General features: G+C 34.5%; 1 protein-coding gene across 1 annotated transcript in view; it reads left to right on the top strand.

The window, feature by feature from the left end:
• Nucleotides 1-17,130, top strand: part of NXPH2 (neurexophilin 2) — a 1,075,310-nt gene extending 1,058,180 nt beyond the window's left edge. The window contains exon 2 of the mRNA XM_044074969.1: nucleotides 15,035-17,130. Coding sequence (XP_043930904.1) covers nucleotides 15,035-15,775 — 741 coding nt within the window. The 3' untranslated portion in view covers nucleotides 15,776-17,130. The remainder of the gene's footprint in view (nucleotides 1-15,034) is intronic.
• The last annotated feature ends 4,371 nt before the right edge of the window (nucleotides 17,131-21,501 follow it).

The raw sequence follows: 21,501 nt of genomic DNA, 5'->3' as shown, positions 1-21,501 counted from the left end.
TCAGCATATATTTTTAGTGTGCATTTCTGCATGACGGGAACAACCTCTGTTTAAAGTTTAATACCAAAACATTTTTATGAAAGTCATGTTTGCTGAAAATATTAAATGATTATTGAAGATTTTATTGTGTAGCAGAGATATCAAATATGTAGACAGGTCATCTGTTTACTGTAGCAGTTTGCAATTTTGCATTACTTTGACATATCACTGATAAACAAGGCAAATAGGAGCAGGACAAGAAAGTCATTTGTGATACGTTTGTGATCATGACTTTTGATTTAGGTATTCGTCTAGATAATTTAATGTAATGAATGTGATTAAGCAAGCAATTGTGAAAATGAAGTCTGCCCACTCAACACATCTCATGTACTTTAAACCTTTTTGTGAGAAGTGGATGGTCAGCTGTGTCACCTTGGTTAGGTCCATAGGCAGTTTGCAAGTAACAAAGCAACTGTCTATATTTTTTCATACCTGGACTATGAGTTTTTTTTTTTATTAATCTTTTGTTGACTGGATTAATCCCACTAGGCTAGTAGCCTCTTTCAGAAGAGACCCAAAGTGTTATTATATCTACTGGGGATATTTGGTCAGGGCATCTGGAAACTTCTCCTACTCGTTACAGCATTTGTGGTCTGTACACCTAGTAAGTGCATGCACGCATTCCATTCCCAGTGCAGTCGTGGCTGGGAGGACAGTGCATGACATCGCCAGCAGTGAGACAGGAGGTGAGGTGAATGCTGTTTCCATACAGTTAATTGAAAAGAATATGGGGGGATACGTTTAAGAAAAAGGAGATTGCGGATGAAATCATGGAGGATACAGAGGAGCTATTTCAAAGAAATTTGTTTGGGAGGAGAGGAATGGTCACAACAAGATGTTACAACTCTCCATTTGGGAGGGTTGCAGGATGATTTACTGATGGACTTAATGGAAGAAAATGAGCCATAGACTAGAAAAGAACTATACTGGGATGAGATTAAGGATAAGATTCAAAAGAAAGAAGTGAAGGATATACATAAGAAAATATTTGCAGAAGCAGTAAAGGAGAAGAGAGAAGGAAAAATAGAGAGTAAGAAAATGGAAGAAACAGAAAAAAAGAACTATGTTGTACATATTCAGAATAAGGAAGAGAAATAGAAGGACAGGTATGGAATACAGGACACAGTGACTGTGCTTTTAGGAATCAAGACATAAAAGGTAAGAGCATTTATTTTGATAAAACATAGACATATTGTGACTTTTTTGAGACTGCTACAGGCTTAGATACTTTTTTGGAAGGAATATGGTAAAAGAAAAGTTATGTACCCATGGAATAATTATATCATTAAGACTTTCTTTTCTACTGTGAAACACAAAAGAAAGTGCATATACAGTTGCAGAGAACAGACGAGAACCCTAAACATTATTAAAAAGATGCTAAAGATATTTCAAAAGTAATTGACAATAGAGGTCTATGCACTGGGTGATGGGATTGTAATGTTATTTTTGAAAATAGAAAATGATAGAATTGTACATATTCCAAGAATAATTAATGCTGACGGAAATAGAAAAGTTCTAAAGTATTGGGTACAAACAAAACTTGCTTTTTTGTGGGGAAAGAGAGACATTCTGTAGGTGATTGTGATAAAAAGAAATGTTTTGTATGTGGGGAGTTTGGACATGACGCAAAAGCATCTGGAATGAAATGTTATAAATGTAAATAGACAGGGCATTTATGAATGGATTGTGGAAAGGAGCAAAAAATGTGTGTAGAAAAAATGTAAGTGAAGATAAAAAATAATAAGGAAAAAAATGCAACAGGAAGAGCAATAAAATGACTTTGCAGAAAAGACAAATAATGATATACAAAATGCAGACAAAAAGGAAAGGGAAGAAGATAAAATAGAAGTTGGGTCAGATGTTAGTGATGGAGGAGATACAGATTGGATGGTAGTCAAAAAGAAAAATCCTATTGGAAAAATAGTAAAAGATAGAAAAAGGAAATTTTAAGAATTAGGCTTGAAAGTGAAAAAGAAAGGTAAGATATAAAAATACATAATTTCATTTAGATTAAGAAGGAGAGAAACAAATAATTTTAGACTTGTATCTGTTAATATAAATAGTGTAAAAGTTTAGTGAGAAGAAATGGGGTATTAGAGTAATGTAATAAATGGGAAATAGATATTATGGTGTTAGAGTATGTTAGACGTTTAACAAAGGAAGAAACATTACAAACATAAAAGTTATGGCGAGGAGGTATCATTTGAAATTTGGGAGGAGAAACCTGTTCGGGGATAGCAGTACTATATAGTACAGTAATTTCAATATTAGATATTACTTTAGTTAGATTAGGAAGACTATGAGTGGTAGATCTAAGATGGGAAAATAGAGTTTATAGTCTTATAGCAGTATAGACATATGTAACATATTAAAAGAGAGAAAGAGAGAAAGACAGTTTAAAGCCATGTTGGATTATATAATAATTATGGATATTATAGTAACAGGAGATTTTAATTGTGACTTAAGAAATACAAATAAAAACTCTAAACTAAATAAGAAAACAATTAAAGAAATTATGAAGTATGGAGATTTAGTATAAGGGAATATAAACACAGCTACATATATGAGACAGAATGTTATATCAGAGAATGATTATTTCTTAGTTTCTAAAGGTATAGAAATAGTAATAGAAAAGCAGTGGAAACAGGCTTTTTGGATCATATTGTAATATGTACAGAAACAGAACAAAAGAAAGAACATAAAAATTGGAAAAGGAATTAAAAAATAAATTAGTAAATGCAGAATGAGAAAGGAAAGGATAACATATTGGAATTATGGAAAGACCATATAACTATGAGATAATTTTATAATAACTGGACAGAATGGTGGATGGTGTTTAAAAAATTTAAAAATCAACATTTATAATGAGAACATGTAATAAGACAAAAGAATATATGGAAATACAGAATAAGATATTAGAAAGAAAGAGAGAAATGAAAAAGTATATTATAGAAAAGATGAAGAGATATGTAAAATAATCAAGAAAAATTAAGAGTTATAAAAGCAAATATATGTTTGCAAGGAGAAAAGGAAGAACTATTTCCATATTTAAGTAAAGTAGTAAAAAAAGAAAGTGGTATAATAAGATAAATGAAAAAGTGAAAAAATAGCAAGACAGTATTAAAATGAAATCGTAGTACAGTATGTTAAAAGATGGCAAAGAAAGAGGGATGAAAAATGAAAATAAATGTAAGGTTAAGGAATTTATAGAATAAATAAATAAATATGTCGATAAACAGATTACTCTAATGGAATTAGACAAGGTGATAAAGAAAGTAAATCTTTAATAAATGGTAAATAGGGGTATTTGTTATACACAAATATGTAATGAAATTATGAGATTTATTTGGAAGAAAGGAGAGAGAAATGAAATGAATAATTGGAGGCCAGTTGTGTTAAATAATATTAATTATAAATGAAGAATGGAAGGCAGGAGTCGGCAAATGAACTTGATTATTTTGTTAGCACTTTCGTCTGTCCAAATTAAACAAACATCTTCAAATAAAAGTTAAAAGGATATTACATCCATTAAATAGGGAAAGTCCTATGACATCACTTCCTGATTTCTTAAAAAAATACTTCAAAATGTTTAAATTAATAGTTCAAATCTTTGCTTTAAATGTTCAAATAAAAAACATATAAAAGTGTACATATAAATGATGTGTGAAAGTGTCACTTTGCTTGTCCAGACTGCTAAAAGAGGTTGTTTTGAAAAATGTGTCATCTTTCTAAAGCCTTTAAATTTAGCAAACATTTCAGATTGCAGTTCTCTTTGAGACCTGGATGGCAAAAGGCATTCAGCCGTAATTGCCAAATGAGTTCCTTTTCTTCAAGTATTACCTAATAGGGTCGACGTGTTATTTAAATGCATTGACAACAATCAGTCTTCATGTTCGGGTAGTAACACAAACGGACACCATTTTTCATCACTTCAACATTCCGCAATGAACATCTTGGGTTCCCCCACCTCAAACCATCAGTTGGGTTCTTCCGGAACAGGACCCAATGTTTCAAATTCCTCCCCTATGAGGGACCACAACGCACACAGTATGGAAGGGATTGATGCAAACTGCAACCTTCATACCAACTTGGACGTTCCTTCCTTGAATGAAATGCTAGGGAAACCGATGGTTTTGTTTTCTAACAGCAACACAGGAAACCGGACAACTATATTGAATGAGTTATGTAATGGAAATGAAAACATTTCAATTATTGACAACTTAAAATGTTTTGATTTAAAACTATTCAAGTGCAAAAAATTACAGTTGGAGGTAGTATACCTCCATGAGTGTCTACAGAGGAAACATATACCAAAGGGACTGAGGCAGCGGAGATACCCGACAGGGTTAGTCAACAATTCTTCTTTCCACTGCGAACTGCTGCACTTATTCGACATACAGGGTTTTCAGTTTCTTGAACTTTTGGTTAAAGACTACAATAACCAGATAGACAAACTTTCCAATGAATTGGACATTTTAGAAAAGGTCATTAAAGCTGAACCAGACTTTCCAAGGTATAAATACGACTTCAGTCATATTTTCACTAGCATAGACAACAGTTTAAACAAATTTAGAGAAACCAAGATAAAGAAATTAGCTAGGGACAAACGAGATTATGAGGGTGATACAGCATACCCCCCACCCCCACATTCCCAGAACAACTCCACCATGAATTCCAACAATGGTTACACAGTGGATACTCCAGTACAAAGAACAGGGGGCACACTAAGAGATATTCAAAGGACATGAACAACGCCCCTTAGGCGAAGTGAACAAATCAAGGACAGGGAAGAACAGCAACCAAGCAAACCTTACACAACTCAGGATTTTTCCAACCAGGGAAGGATCAATCAGAAATCTGTGGGAGGAGGTCAACATTGGAATCGCCAGCAGAGGGGGCAGAATCACAGAGGGAGATGGCCAACCAACTTAATCAACACACAGAGGCCACTAACATTGATGTAACCATTATCACCAATTCAACTGGAGACTTTAAAATTTATAATTTTTTCCACATATTGGGTGACCCAAGAACTGGTGGACTTTCTGGCTAAGGGCTTAACTTTTGAACCTAGCAAAACTGCAAACCTTGCCAAGACCCTTATTGATTTCAAACTATTTTTACGCAAACTGAATTTAAAATTGGTCTTTGGAAGTGGTAGTTTGAGTAGCAACGAAATGAGGATTTCCAGTGTGTTTAATCCCCCATTACACCCCACCTTGGCACTCTTTGAAAAGGTATGCAAAATTGACATACGGCACACTTTGAGCTGTCCCAGGGAGAGATTTTCCAACTTTAAGGAAAAGGAAAAACATATGTTGGACAGTTTAAGGGCACATAACATCAGGGTCATGAAACTCGACAAAGGAGGTGGTCTGGTATTTATGGACGAAGAAAATTACAACTACAAAGTGGGTTTAATGTTGGAAGCAGACACTTACATTAAAGTTTCTTTAAACTAAGTAAATGAAGCTTACCAATGCATCAGATCTTTCCTCAATGATTTGTTTATTGAAAGGGTCATTTCACTGGAAACTACAATTATTTATGTATGCCCGCTCCTAAAACACCTATATTTTTTGCACTTCCAAAAATACATAAAAACATGCAAGATCCACCTTTACGCCCGATTGTCAGTGGCCGTGGTTCTGCAACTTTTGTATGTGCCAAGTATGTGGACAGTAAATTGAAAGGGTTCCTGGGAACTGAACCCCAAATTTGTCAGGATTCCTGGCAGTTCTTAGAACACCTGAATTCGTTCACATTTGAAAAGTCTTTACATTTTCTTACCATTGACATTAAAGACCTTTATACAGTGATTCCCCAAAACTTAGGTCTAGAATGGGTGAGAGATTTTTTAGCAAGTAAAGGTGCATGTAATGATGAGACCTATGTGATTGAAACACTTTTGGACATAGCGTTGTCCAATAATTTTTTTCTGTTTAATAACACTCTTTGCAAACAAAAATTGGGGGTAGCCATGGGCTCCCCATGTGGGCGAAGTTTCGCAAATTGTGTACTAGCCCACTGGGAAAATAACTTTCTATTCAAAAGTGATTTGTTTAAACAGCAAATCAAATGGTACACACATTACCTGGATGACATTTTTATACTAATGCTAGGTGACGAACGAATGGCCAGGGATTTTGTGGATCATATTTCTTCCCTAACGAAATTTTTAAAGTTTACATTTTCATTCAGAAAAGACAACATTCCATTTTTGGATGTTCTCACAACCAAGGACATTCACAACAAGAGGTATTTAGTAAGTGTGTACAGGAAATCGACTTATTCCAACAGCTTTTTACACTATGAAAGTTCCCATCCTCAACATCAAAAAAAGCAGTAATGAAGGGACAAGTTGTTAGAGCAGCAAGGATGTCCTCTTTGGACACCTCTTTTTCAACAGATTGCAGTACACTCAAAGAAATGATCTTGAAAAGGTCCTATCCAGGAACTCTGCTGGAGAATGTAATACAGGAAGTTACTGAAAAAAAGGAAAAATGGGCAATTTAAAGCCATTTTTAATGGCAATGAGTGGATTGAAGGTCCACCAAATGGACAACCTACTGTAACTACATACATGGTTACTGATACCAGCTTACCTGCAGAATTCAACACCACCCTTATCACCCTTTGTCATCTAATGCAACCATTTTAAAAGGAACTTTGATTAAAAATTGGGATTTGATATCGGCCGACCCTTTAATTCATTCTAGGTTAGGCGACAGACCAAGGATCACATATAAAAGGGGTTGCAACTTAAAGGCACTGTTGGAAAGACTTTTTTAAAAAAATGGTCACCAGTCCTGGTATGTACAAGTGCGGTAGATGTAACTTCTGCAAATACATCAAAGTAGCAAAGTAAACATCAAGGGGAACTATTTCCCTATTTCAGGCAGGTACAACTGTGAATCAAATGGGGTGATTTACCTGGCTCTGTGTGAGAAATGTGGCTGTTTTTATGTGGGTAATACTGAGAGACACTTGAGACAGTGAATTTACGAACATATTTACACTATTGGGAAACACCATCTTACCAATGCACTAGCCAGGCATATCTCTGGCAATATTCACCACAGCTTTTCTTTCACAGTTTTAGAACAACTCTCTCCTGACCCCTGGTGGGGGGGTGGGTCCATGGTCTTTAATACTTGAAGAAAAGGAACTCATTTGGCAATTACGGCTGAATGCCTTTTGCCATCCAGGTCTCAATGAGAACTGCAACCTGAAATGTTTGCTAAATTTAAATTTAGAAAGATGACACATTTTTCAAAACAACCTCTTTTAGCAGTCTGGACAAGCAAAGTGATACTTTCACGCATCATTTATATGTACACTTATATATATTTTTTTATTTGAACATTTAAAGCAAAGATTTGAACTATTAATTTAAACATTTTGAAGTATTTTTTTAAGGAATCAGGAAGTGATGTCATAGGACATTTCCTATTTAATGGATGTAATATCCTTTTAACTTTTATCTGAAGAAATTTGTTTAACTTGGACAGACAAAAGTGCTAACAAAATAATCGAGTGGATTTGCCGACTCCTGCCTTCCATTCTTCATTTTTTGAGTCTAGTTTGTGTTTTTCCTAATATTAATTAAAAGACATATATGAAGATAATACAAATAATATTAGAGGAAAATAGATAATATATTAGATGAGATCATTTATGGAGTTAAAGGAAAAGGATGTCAAGTACTATTAATGATTGTTAGGGAAATGGTAGATGTCAAAAAAGAAAGCAATAAAGTAAAAGTTTTGGTAAAAGACATAAGTAAAGTATTTGAGATGATAGATCATGACATTTTATGGAAAATAATGGGAGGATGCAATTTTAGTAACCAAATTCAGAAAGTAATTAGATCAGTATATAAGAATAGCAGAATATGAATTGTGGTAAATTGTTGATTAAGTGAAGAAATAGAGATGAACAGGGATTCACTCTATTCACACTATTGAGAATGATGATAGTCATCAGTTTAGATTTCGAGTGTTAGAGTTCATATATGATGATGAGAGGTTGAGTGATGTATCTAACAGAACCAAGACAAAGGAACTTACATGGATTGCTAGGCTTAGAGCCCATTTGGGTAAGGGGCTAAATGACCATATAGCTATTACAGCAAAACTGAGAAGTAGGAGACTTAGGAAATAATGTAGATTTTATTTGAGTTATTATGTATTTTCACAATGTTTTTAATACAGTTCTGGGTTATATGTTAATGTGTAAGTACATCTTTAAATGTGTAGTTGTATGATTGGTTAGTTTGAATTTAATTGAGTATAAAAGGAAATGACCTCATTTGATCAGTTAGGGCTGATGAAGCAAATTTATTTATGAAAGCACTTACCATCTGTACAATAAACTCAGTGGATTTTATACAAATTGTGACTCCTGCTCTTCAGCTTGCTTGTTTGTTCGCAAATATATATATATATATATATATATATATATATATTCAAACTATAATGCACTACTTTGTCCACTAGCCGGGAAGTTAATGCAGTCTGGTAACAGCACATTGCATTTAGAATTAACTTTTCGTATATGCAGTCATAACTCATATTTATAGGTCAAAATAGCAACATCTGTGCAAATGAAAAATAAAGAAAATGTTTATTTAAATGGACTAAGTCAATACAATTTAGCATCATATCTAGAAAAAGAAAAATGATTACAAAATAATGCAAATTGCTTGGGTTAAGAGGAGGAGAAGCTGTACAGAATGACATAAATGTCAGCATGGAATTGGCAGTAATGGACTCAGGATCAAGATTACTTTACTGAACTGACCTGTAATGAAGAGTGTCCTTATCTTCTAGATTAATTAGTATTTGCTGTCATCTGATCTACAAGGAAAGAGATGTTGAAATTCATCTATGAAATTCAATCTTACAAGTCTTAATAAAATGGATTACATTGCTGGACTTAGATGAACTGAAGAAGTTTCAATATGTATTTATCTTTTTTCTTGTCTCAAACAAGTAATTTGTTTCTGTTTTTTTTATATGTTAATACTGCCCCCCCCCCCTCAGTTAAAATTTCTCCACTTGCTTGTATCAGGAAAATAGTCCTGTACACATTTATCTGTATTCTGTCTCCGAATCCAGTGGTTCTTTGTAAAATGTATCTTTATTAAACATGAATGCAATTAATATGTTACAGCTTACTATAACTTTGATTTGCTCTATAACATAAGTATATCACCATATTTTACTAACAGTAGCATTATTTTGTTTGTAAACCATATACAAACATTTGAACATTACTTGTACAAACTGGACATGCTACAGTTCTTTAGGCAGTGCATATTTGTATACTTAAGCTGTGATAAATTCAATATCTGAAGTATTAATATATTTAGGTATAATATTTGAATTTATATTCACATAGTGTATTGAAAACAATGAGTGATACTTAAAAGCAAAGTGAAACTGTAGGTCTTTGTCTTTGTCTGAAAGATTTCAAGCCTGCATAATGTATACCACTGCTGATAATTCCCTGCTGTGTGAGAAAGTAAAGCTATATTTTTTTGTCTTTAATTGATAGAGGTGCTTTCTGTCTTACCTGCTCCATTTTGTTTTCTGTTTTAAGAAATCTTGGCCGGGTGATTTTATTCTGTGTGAGAGATGGAGACCTAAATTATCTAGGCTCTTATCTCACATGGATGTTCATTGGTTAATTTGGATTGTCTCCTGAGTGATACATACAAAGTTAAATTCTGGGCCTTTGTCTTTGTCTGAAGGATTTTAAGCCTGCAAATGGTATAGCACTGCTGCTGATTCCTTGCTAGGGTTTCCCACCCATCCTCCCATTTGTTGGACTTCTTTTCAAACCTGATGATTCTGAGCTTCACACCCCTACTGTAAATTGAGCTTAATAAGCTCCTCCCTTTCTTCACTGCTGCTGATATCTTGATTTTTTTATTGGAATTATTTATTTGCCTTACCTTGTACTTATATATGAAAAGTGTGTTTTGCTTCTTATTGTCTGTTGTACTGATTTACTTCATTTGAATTCATTATCTAGCTAACTGTTGGATAAAGCAGTGCATTTTTACAGTCTATAAAGCACTTGTTTTCTCATCAAGGTCAGTGAATTTTCCTTCTAGTGCACTGGAAGGTAGCTTGGTCTATCTAGGTTGAGGAAACACATGACATTTCTACATGTAGTTAAATGGCTGGAGAGCTTACTATTCAGCTTAGCTTGTTTTCGGTGCCTTTATAAATTCTATACAACTGAGTGGCTCTTGGATCATTTATACAAAGCAAATTACTTTTATTGAATATTCACTTTTATGACCTGTTTTACATACACTGCTGTATCCATATCTTAAAGTTTGTGGTAGCACTTCACTCCAGACATTCTCTTCCTGTGCTTTTACATTAGAAGGACTGTGATTATTCATCTGGAGCCTGTAGGTGTTTACCTGGTCTTTTAGAACTGTGAAACCCACAAAAGGGCTCTAAGTATTTTTTCTTTACACTTCTCTTATATACTGTGACTGTACTTCAGCAGTTTAAAAAAATGTACTATTTGCTGCTACTTTAAACTGTAGTTTACTACTGCATTTGTTGCACTTTAACTGTATTTCACACCAACTGCTGTGTTTAAGTAATTTAAGAAAAGATCTGCTTCTGCTGTTTTATTCTGTTGCTATTATTAATTCAAGCAAAAGTGTGCTGCTTTTAACATTGTGCTTATTTAATTAAAAAAATGATCCTGCTTTTTTTTCTGTTGTTCGGTTGCACTTCTGTTGGCTGTGGTATAGACTGGATTCAGACAGGCTGAATTCAGTTCTGTTTGTAGATTGAGCATTAAAAATCAGCACATCTTTTTTTGGAGACACCCCCTAGTACCCTTAAGGCAGGATTGTACAGTAGGACTATCTAATTGAATGTTACTGGTTCAGGGTTCAATTTGAGCTGTTTCATTGGTGCAGGGCTCAGTTTGAGCTTTTTCACTAGTTTCTTTGTAGTAGCTGCTTTTCTCTTGCTTGTGCATACTGCACAATCATACACCCCTGTGCAACTGTTGATACTTATAGATGCAAAAGCACCAGTAGAAGTATTTTCCTTTAGAAGCAGCTGCAGCAGTTTTTGAATATCTCTCGATTGTTCAGTGAACCACCCAGCAGAGATTTTGCCTCTTAACTATCAACATCAGACCCCCTTTTATAGATCTCCCACTGTACACCCCATAAATTACTCACCCTAAAATAGTTCCCTGCCTGATCCCCCCATCTTTTTCTACTTATCTTCTGAGATACCAGGTTCAAACCTTGCATTATGGACTGTCAAGTTTCCCTCTGTTTCTCCTGCCAGCCTGGTTGACATGGGTTCTTTGAGGCAGTGTAGCAACTGCCTCATGTACACTGACAACCCCTTATACCTAAATCACTCAAATACAATTTGTGAGAGATGTTCTCACACTAAGAATCTGGAATCACTGCTTTCTCACACCCAAAACAGCAGCACTAAACAGGCTGTCATCTCACACACCACAACTAGTCATAATATGCACCCAACACATAAACCTTCATATGCAGTGATGCTCTCCAGAAAGCTACCTAAACACCAGGGACCTCCAAAACACAAGCATGCTACACAACACCCAAAGCACCCAGTACACATAAAAACACTAGCACCTGTGTCTCACCAAATAAGCCCTTAAGGCAATGCACAACTATTCTAAATGTTTAATTATGAGTGACTTTATAGTGAGACATACAGATGCCCCACTCACCAGGTTGAACAAGGAGAAGGATAGAGTCAGCTGCCTGTCTGGTGCAAGGATTCACCAGATCACACATGCACTCACGTCTCTCAATAAGTACCGTTATGACTCCGTCATAGTCATGTTGTTGTGAATGACTTGGGAGGAACCGGTCTGAATTATATTAAGAGGGACATGATTGAGCTCTCTGAATATGTGTCCCAGATGGGTATGTCCCTAGCTTTGAACAGCATTTTACCCTCGCCTAGGATGATACCACAATATAAGCAGAAAATGATTGACTTCAATAATTGGGTTAGTTTCTGGTGTCATTCTAAGGGTATCCAGTTCCTGTCAGCCTGGGATGACATGGTGGATAGACCAAGCTGCTTTGCCAGAGATGGTCTTCACCTGGCTTGTCTAGGCTTTTGGTTTCTGGCTAAGGCATTTCCTTCTCCATAATGGCTTTTTTTAGGAAAGGTCACAACAACAAAATTCCCAAAGTGAAAATATAAAACACAAAGAAACTAAGAGCTAGTGGTTTAAATCAGAAACTCCACTATCTGGAAGCACTCCTCTCCCTGGATGATGTTGATGTCTGTGCAGTCACATAAACCTAGTTCAAGGTTGCAGAAAGTACCCCAGCCTTATAAGGCTACACTGCCTTCCACATTTTCAGACCACAAATTGAAGGTGTGAGATCCAAAGGAGGTGGGGTATCTATCTTAATTAAAGATAATTATACCTTTAGATTGGTTACACAAGAAAACTCTATGGAGTTACTCTAAGTCCAAATTACCATGGGTAAGACCCCCCCCTTCAGGTCATCATCATTTACAGGTCCCTTTCCATGAACCAAGATGCCCACATAGCTTATTTAGACATACTTGGGACAATTAAGGTAGAACCTAACACCCTAGTTATGGGTGATTTCAACTATCTTTCCATTAATTGGGAGACTTATACAAGTCCAAACTCACTTGCACAAAGGTTGCTGGACTTTGTTAACTCAAATGCCCTAGGATAAGTAGTGTGCCACCTCACAAGGGTCTCCAGTATTCTAGACCTGGCCCTCATCAATATGAGTGACTGATGCCACGCATCAAGTGTAGGGCCTGCAGTGGTTAAATCTGACCATAAATTAGTCATTTCTGAAGTAGCAATAGCACTTGAACTCCGCAAAGCAGAAGTCAGGCTAAAAAACTTCTATATAGCTAACTATACCTTCCTAAGGGAAGGTATAATTGACTTCCATGCTCCAGTTTCCACAGATAGCATTGATGGTTATACTAAGGTAAAATGCATCATCATTCCCTTTGATAAAAACAATGTCCCTGCTGATTATAAAATAAACAATAATACCCTATCTACTAATTCAATAGTGAGAGACCTGGGAACACAAATTGACTGTGACCTCATCTTTGACCACCGTGTGCCTACTGTGGTGAGGAAGACATTCTACATTGCTCAACTGATTAGCAAAGACATCACCTCAAGAGAAAAACAGGTTATAACTCTCCTGTACTCATCCCTCATCAGGCCTATTATTGAATATAATGTTTCCTTTGGTATGTACCATACCAAACAACACCTGCAGCAACTTTAGAGACCTCAGAGATTTCTAACTAAGAAAATTCAGGATCACCAGTACATGTCTTGTACAGACAGACTGAAGTCACTGTCACTGCTTAGACTACTTAGAGGACTTACGTTTGGTTTACAGGGCTATCTTTGACACAAATCTAATGGAAATGCTGCACATTTGTAAGTCAAATGGGACTAGAGTGACCCATTCCAGGGACCTCAATCTAGCTTGTGACATAAGAGACAGATACATCTCTCAGAGGTTGCCACTCCTCTGGAATAGGCTTCCAATTCATATCAAGCAGAGCACCTCCATAACCCTGTTTAAGTGCAACTTGGACGATTGGATGGGAACCTATAAACTTCTGCCATTGATTGTCCTGGCCTCTCTCCTGGATATGGGTAGTCCTTGCTAGAAAAACCTTGGGCATAGACAATATCTCATTATATTGGGATTTAACATCTAGGCTTGTAAAGATCCTCAGGTCAATAGCCTAACATCCCATGAACCCATGAATATAACTATCTTCAGTCATTTGAAATTACAAAAACAGTTGTGGGAAACTATAGACCTGTTGGATTTCATCATATACTTGACTGAGCCTTTGATGTGATCAACAATGGACTAAAGTGATTACTCAATAAATCCAGTTTTGTAAAATGCAGATATAAATAAGTTTGCATATAGTCTTCATGTACTGCTTTACTCCATATGAACTACACCTAAGAAGCAACTCTCCAGATTTTACTTATGAAAGCCAACCTATCCAAATGTAAAAGAGTATGAATTATAATCTACAAAATGTAAGTGTACTGTATGACAAAATTTTGTGCGGATCAAATGTGCCAAATTCTGCTTTCAGACACAGTATATGTAAGGAAACAACTACTAGATTTAGTTTTGTTTTCCCCCCTAAGATAAGGGTGATTATGCATTGAGAAATATTAACTCATTAGACGATGATGTAGTCACCGATCTTCCTTATTATTAAATTAATGATTTATTACCCTCCGTTAGCTGTTTATTTTTCAGATTTTGTACATTTTACAATAAGGATTGACTTATTTTGCATCAAATGTCCTACTCTGTTAGAATGACTTTTGACATTCTTTCTCAGTACAAATGATTCAGTTAATCTGCTTTTGAAGAATAACACAGGCATTTACTTTACTTTACCACGTTTGGCTTTTTTATCATTTTTATACCAGTGTTCTAGTAAATAAAGGAAATAAATGTATGCAATAATGAGTTAATGCATCATCTAGATACACCATGGCATATCTTGGTATTTTAGTAAGATTTTTAATTGTTTAAGGACACCATATTTTCTTGTTTTAAGAAAAGCTCTTATTTTATGTTTTTTTTAAACATTTCTCAATACACTTGAAATGTTGCCATTTCAGAGTTCTAGAAAATCACACTGTTAATATTTAATGTAAATACAATTAAAATGGTCAGATATCTCATTCATGCAGTTAAGCCCTTTTTTATAATGAATGAGTCATTTTTTCAAAATCATTTTTGTTTCCGATAGATTTTTGCTGTCTAAAATGACTTAAAGTATATAACTAAAGCTGATTTTATTCAACAAAGCCTAACTAAGCAATGAACATGACAATAATGATCTAAACATTTTCCTATACTGTTTTAGTAAAACTAATTCATTTATTTATTAATTTTTTATAGATTTTGAGTCAAATTGTAAGAACTGCAAGTTTGCTAGACTATGAAGAGAAGGATGCTGTAGAAGCTTTGGTTGATAATATTGGAAGTCAAAGAATTGTACATCCACTACGACTATTTGTCAGACAATCACCAATCTCAAAAGAAGGAATCAGTGAAATTTCTTACTTCAGTAATGCTGAAAGCTTCTGGGATTGGTTATCCAACGTAACAGATGTTCAAGAATCTGTGGTACGAACTAAACGTAGACCTATAGTTAAGACAGGAAAATTCAAGAAAATGTTTGGATGGGGTGATTTTCATTCTAACATTAAAACCCTTAAACTCAATCTTCTTATTACTGGCAAAATTGTTGACCATGGTAATGGAACATTCAGTGTATACTTCAGACACAACTCAACAGGTCTTGGAAACGTTTCAGTAAGCCTGGTACCACCATCTAAAATTGTGGAATTTGAAATTGCTCAACAGTCAACTTTGGAAACCAAGGAATCAAAGTCCTTCAACTGTCGAATTGAATATGAAAAAACAGACCGTGCTAAAAAGACTGCGTTGTGTAATTTTGATCCTTTAAAAGTCTGCTACCAAGAACAAACTCAAAGCCATGTTTCATGGCTCTGTTCTAAGCCGTTTAAGGTCATATGCATTTACATTGCATTTTACAGTGTAGATTACAAACTTGTTCAGAAAGTCTGCCCTGATTATAACTACCACAGTGAGACTCCATATTTTTCTTCTGGTTGATAATAAGACAACGAAATTGTATAATACTCAAACAGATAAACAGTACTGTGAAATTAATTTCTTCACTAGGACAGCTAAACAGTATTTTGAAAGACATACTTTCCAATTAATATATGGAATACCATAATTCTGAGCTATCAGTCTTTCAAAGGCGCATCCAAATTGGACAGCTTGCTTTGTTTTTGATGCATACATTGTCTGTTACTGCTCTGAAATTCATGAAATACATGCAAGTATTACTCAGCAATATATGTATCTAATTATTTGCATATCCATATAAATATATGCAGGAGACAGAATGACAGACAAATAAAAACACGTGTATTTTGTGTGCATGTCCATACTTGCATGTATGCACATGCAGATGAAGAAAATTAATATATCACAGATGAAGAAAATTAATATATCACAGATGGTGTTTCAATGTGTGATACACATTTGTAATAAAGAAAGAATAAATAGCTGGAAATATGTAACAAAGCAATGCTATCATGATTGTAAGTAATTTGATTTTGCATTTATATTTCTATAGCCAGAGTAAGATAATCAGATTCTTGTAAGTAGATACTGGTCAGATATTCTGTTGGATACATTAAATAGTGTTAACCATTGTTTTAACATATGATTTCATAGAAAACTAAAATTATGTACTGTGCTGATTTATCAGACTGCACCGAGTGAATGTATAATTACAGCTGTATTTTGGAAAACACTGGAATTTTACTACAGTGGCAAATTTCTGAATAATACATTCTTCTTTGTCTCTACCACTGCAGTCTGACACTGATTAAATACCTGTTTTCAAGAGAAACTATACAACTCACCAGAGGCTTGCCAGGTAGCGTATAAAGTTATACATCATGTATTCACTATTTTTTTTCTCCAACTCAACAAATGCCACATGGAAAAATTGCACCTTACAGTGAAAGATCTTCTTGCATTGCACTTCATTTCAGTTTTAAACGATATCCTTTGTAACCGTAACAAATCAGGAAATTTTATTTTACCTGAGTTTTACCGACATTTAAAAGTTATTGCACAGGCTTGTAAATAATTTAAAACACATTACTTAAAACTGAGAACTACCAATTGAATCAATGTGATTCACTTTTTGAAATGTTCAGAACTGTACAGTAAAATGTGGTCTTTGTATGTATTAGTAGTAAATAAGCTGTGATAAGCTATGCTTTACAATGTTTCATAGATGGGTGTAGAAAATTTATTGAATCCAAAAAGTTATTGGATTCACACTTCCTGGAATTAAATTTAATTCTTGTCATGAGAAACTTATAAGACTGCTCTTTGTAGTTTTAATGGAGAATTAAACTCAGCAACTAAACTTGCATTATTAATTATTTGCTTTATAAGTATATTTATTTGCTTTAAGAAATGGCATGTCGCTTTCTTGACTAACCATGCTGTTCTATCCAGTTTTGCAGTTTGTACGTATATATCTTGAAAAGGGTGCGCTGTCATGCAAATGCTAAATCAAACACTGCAATATCAGTATTCCATAGTATAGCCACTATAAAATTGCTATCTGACACTTCACTTATTAAAGCTGTTTAATACATTAACTCCTTTCTTCTCTTGACAAAAATACATACAGGTATTAGAGCTTACATTTAAAGTTAAATTATTGATTTATTTTGGAAGATAAAGGCTATACAGAGAGAGAGAATGGATGAGAAACATTGCATTGGTCTTATTCTCTGTCTTCTGATTGAATATAAACAAGAATAATAATTCATATGAAAAATTATGCTGCATTTAATCTAGCAAATGCGACTGTAGCATCCTTTGGTTAAGAAATGTACCACTTTTTAGTTATTTTATATTTATTTTTATTACAAAAAATATCAAAAAAATTCTCAAACTGAAATAGAAAATATTTTTATTAGGTGAAACTTTGGATGAACATTTTAGTTTGTGACCAAACTTTTTCATATCTTAAGGAATGACAATGCAAACCATTCAAATATCATTTAAACTTGTCATGCAACCAACTTAATTAAACCATATACCAACTTTTAAAGACACAACACTATACAAAACAATAAATAGTAAGTTACTGTGCAATTGCTTAATTGGATGTTGTTTTAAATTGACTTTGAAATATTAGCAGCTTTTTTAAATATTGCTCAGTTAAGCAAAGTGTTACACTGGGTCTTGTTTCCACTTGTGTATTTTTTTATTTATTTTTTTATTTATTTTTTATGTGGTATGAAGCTCTGGCCTTCTTTTGATATTTTGTATGTGTTTTAATAATATTTTTAAAGAATAAAATATATCCACAATTACTGAATGATGTTAATGACAATGTAACCTGTCTTCATGATTTCAACTACAGAAAATACAGGCATTGTCATGTCATTTAGTGACATAGTTCTCTGGAAATAAAGATAAATCAGAAATATTGTTAGTATATTAAAAGTATCTGTAGGCAACATTTTGAAAACATTTTGTAATTAATTTTTCAAATGTTTCCATCATATGCATTTTCTTAATTAAGCAGCGCAATGTGTCAGGAGTTATGCACACCTGAACTGATTCAGTAAATTAACAGTTACTGTTTTATTTAAGCATAGCCACACTTGCTGAGCCTTGCATCTATGGGCATACATCTACAGATGTCAGTTTTTGTGAGGACAAATACTTTTACATTGTTTGTTCAAGATTTGATAAAGTCATAGCCTGTTAGCTGCATACCTCTCAACCTCTTAGTGCAAGAAATCTGGACAAAGCCAGAAAAAATGGGGGAACAAAGGCTCAAAAATAGGGACAGTTTTTAAATATTGCAGATATAAACTTAAAAAGTTGCTAGAGTAACAGGGTTTGTTTAACATACATTTTTTGAAGAATTGGAAGTCTAAAACTCAAATGTATGTAATTTGTTGTAACTTCAGTCCTCAGATCATCCCAGTGATTTGCTAGAAAACTACAAATTTTATTAAAAACAGACCAAAAATATGAGCCAAAAATATGGACATTCTGTGAAAATCTGGACAGTTGAGCGGTATGCTTATTTGTAGTGGCATAACAGGTATCACACTTGCCTTTGGTCCTGGAAGATCAGAAGGCTGTGAGCTGTTCACACTCTTAAGAGACTAGATTAATTTACAAATTAATGACACTGCATTGCATCATAAGGGGGGGGGTGCTGCACTCCCGAGTGTACCATCCTTCATAAAATACATTAAACCAAGCTCCTATCTACTTGCACTGGTTTTAGTTCAAGTGGATGCCCATGGCAACTATCAAAAAGAGTAGGGGAAGTTCTGGGATGCCATGGCCAAATTCTGCCTTGTAGTTTAAATACAACCTCTGGCCTCTTTTGAAAGATGACCACTACCAAGCAGAACTAGCCAGACTGACAAAGGATAAATGAATAATTAGAAAGTATTGGAACATACTAATTGAGGATGATCTGTTGATGGGAATAATTAAATAGAGAGTCTACATGTAAATACTAGGCTATCAGTCTGCAGAATAGTATAAGCCTGGAGAACAACCAGAGGTCAGAATCAAACCCTGTATTTTGTCTCTGTCAGGTAAAGAGCTTAACCATTTTATACCAAACCCTCTCCTAAAATTCCTAAAAAACATGGTTTTGTATTTAAAAATATATACCACACAACTGGCATAAAAGAATGATAGAGAGTATTGGACTGTCTAACAGCAATCTGTTAATATACGGGAAAGAACAATGGAGAGAGAAGTGAAACTTGGCAGATTGCTTTGAGTAGGGTTATTTTCAGCAGGTGGCAAATCCTGAATGTGTGACTTGAAAAAAATGTTTTGAACCATTATAAGCATCATTGTTAATTCTGTAGGACAGCAGTGCTGTTTGGAACAGGTGGTGGTTAACTATGTCAAAGACATTGATGTGTTCTATAAATGTTGCTACTGTTAGCTGGTCTTTGTCCAAATCGGGATGGTATCTGTTAATATCCAGAGAGCTCTCACAGTAATGAGCCCAGCCTCCATGTTGGTTTCTGGATAACAGACCTTATGTTGAAATGCCAGTTTTCATGTTCTTTAACCCATAGTTAGTAATATAGATTTTAACCTAGTAGAGTTGGACTTGCTATTTTTTAGAACCAATTTAATTATACTCTTTTTCCTATTTTAAAGTATTGTGACAGAAGCAAAGATAATAATCAAATTTAGGTGGGAAGATTACATGCTGAAAGCGTGACTTGACAAACAGAAGGTGTAGGTTGTCAGTGTCTGGAGGGTCATCTTCAGAAATTTTATTTAGTGTGATTTCAATTTCTGTTGTTGTGACTGTCTTGAAATAGAATAGTGAGTGGTAGTCTTGAAGATTAGAATCCGGGAGTAGGTAACTTGGGAGGTGAAGAGTGGACATGGATGAATTTTGCAAGAAAAGTTATCCTTTGATAGTTGTATAATGGAAGATAAGTTGATTTATTTCAATTGAGTGTGTTTTGGTTAACTGAAGAGAGTGTTTATGGAGTGTTCTGTGATCTGTGGGAAAATAGCTGTGTCTTTTTTTTTTGCTTGGTTGTATAAGATGAAGCATCATTCTTTGGATTATATTGTATTAGTTTCTTTCCAAAACATCCAGTCCTCATCTTTAAGTAATAATAAATATTTAAATTATTTTGTTATCCATCTGCTTGGTTTGTGGAGTTGTGATATCAGAGGAATGAGTTTCCTTTGAATTATTAGAACAATATTTGTTAGGGTATTATACACTATTACATGGTCCTGGGAGGAAAGGATTAGATTCCAGAATCCAGTCTTTTTGGTTCAGAATGCTTTAGAGTTTTTTAATGCTTTTGATTGATTTGAGTATAAATGTTATCATATTAACACATTGCTTTATTACATTGTTGTTGATTCTGAGGTGGTCACTAACAGATGGTCGAGAAATTGTTGGGGAGAAAATTCTATCACTGATATTTGCAAATGTAGGATCAAAGAGCAAATGTTTGACTTTTATGGTTGGTCTTGTGGATTTGGAGATTGTTTGCAGTAAATCAGGGGTTACTAGCCATTCATGTAGATTGTAAGTTTTTTCAATAAGTACATTTAAGTTGATGTCTTCCCAAATGACTAACTGCTTGGCTTGAGGGATGTAATGCTTAATTGAAGTGAATGGTGTTTAACATTGTTGAGAGGAGGAGGTTGTAGGTAGTCAGGAGAAATATAATCACAGGGACCTCTAAACTGTAGGATTTGGACTACTAGGCAATTATGCTCATACTGAATCTACCAGCATTCATGTCTGAAAAGCAAACATGAGACAATACATGTGCATCACTGATGATGACCCCACAGGCTGTGTAAGGTTTTTTTCTTGTTTATCCTTTAAGCTTCAGTGCTGAAAAAACTTTCAGTGGAATTGAATCTATTTATATTTCATCTAAGTAACTTTCTTCAGCGACATTTACTGAGTCTGTTCAACAGATATATTTGAAGTTATATAAAGACATTAAGTACATCCAATTCTCAGATGATTTCTGTGTCAGGAGGAACAAGGCAGGGGCGTTCACTGTCTTAATTGATATTTGCCTTGATTATGGGGTCTGCAGGTTATCTGTTTAGAAACATAGGATCCATTAGTTTCATGCAACCATGTAATAGGATTATGTTTTCATAGAATCGATATGCTGATGGAGCTTACTGCAATGCCTGAGGCAAATAATTTGTGGCCTCAAGTATCAGAGGTACTGATGGAAATTTTTTGTGCATCGTCTATT

Source organism: Protopterus annectens, chromosome 6.part0, assembly GCF_019279795.1.
Source record: "Protopterus annectens isolate FY-2018-M chromosome 6.part0, PAN1.0, whole genome shotgun sequence".
In the NCBI taxonomy this organism is placed as follows: Eukaryota; Metazoa; Chordata; order Ceratodontiformes; family Protopteridae; genus Protopterus; species Protopterus annectens.
Note: the sequence above shows the minus strand (reverse complement) of the source record. Positions and strands in the feature narration are given on the sequence as shown.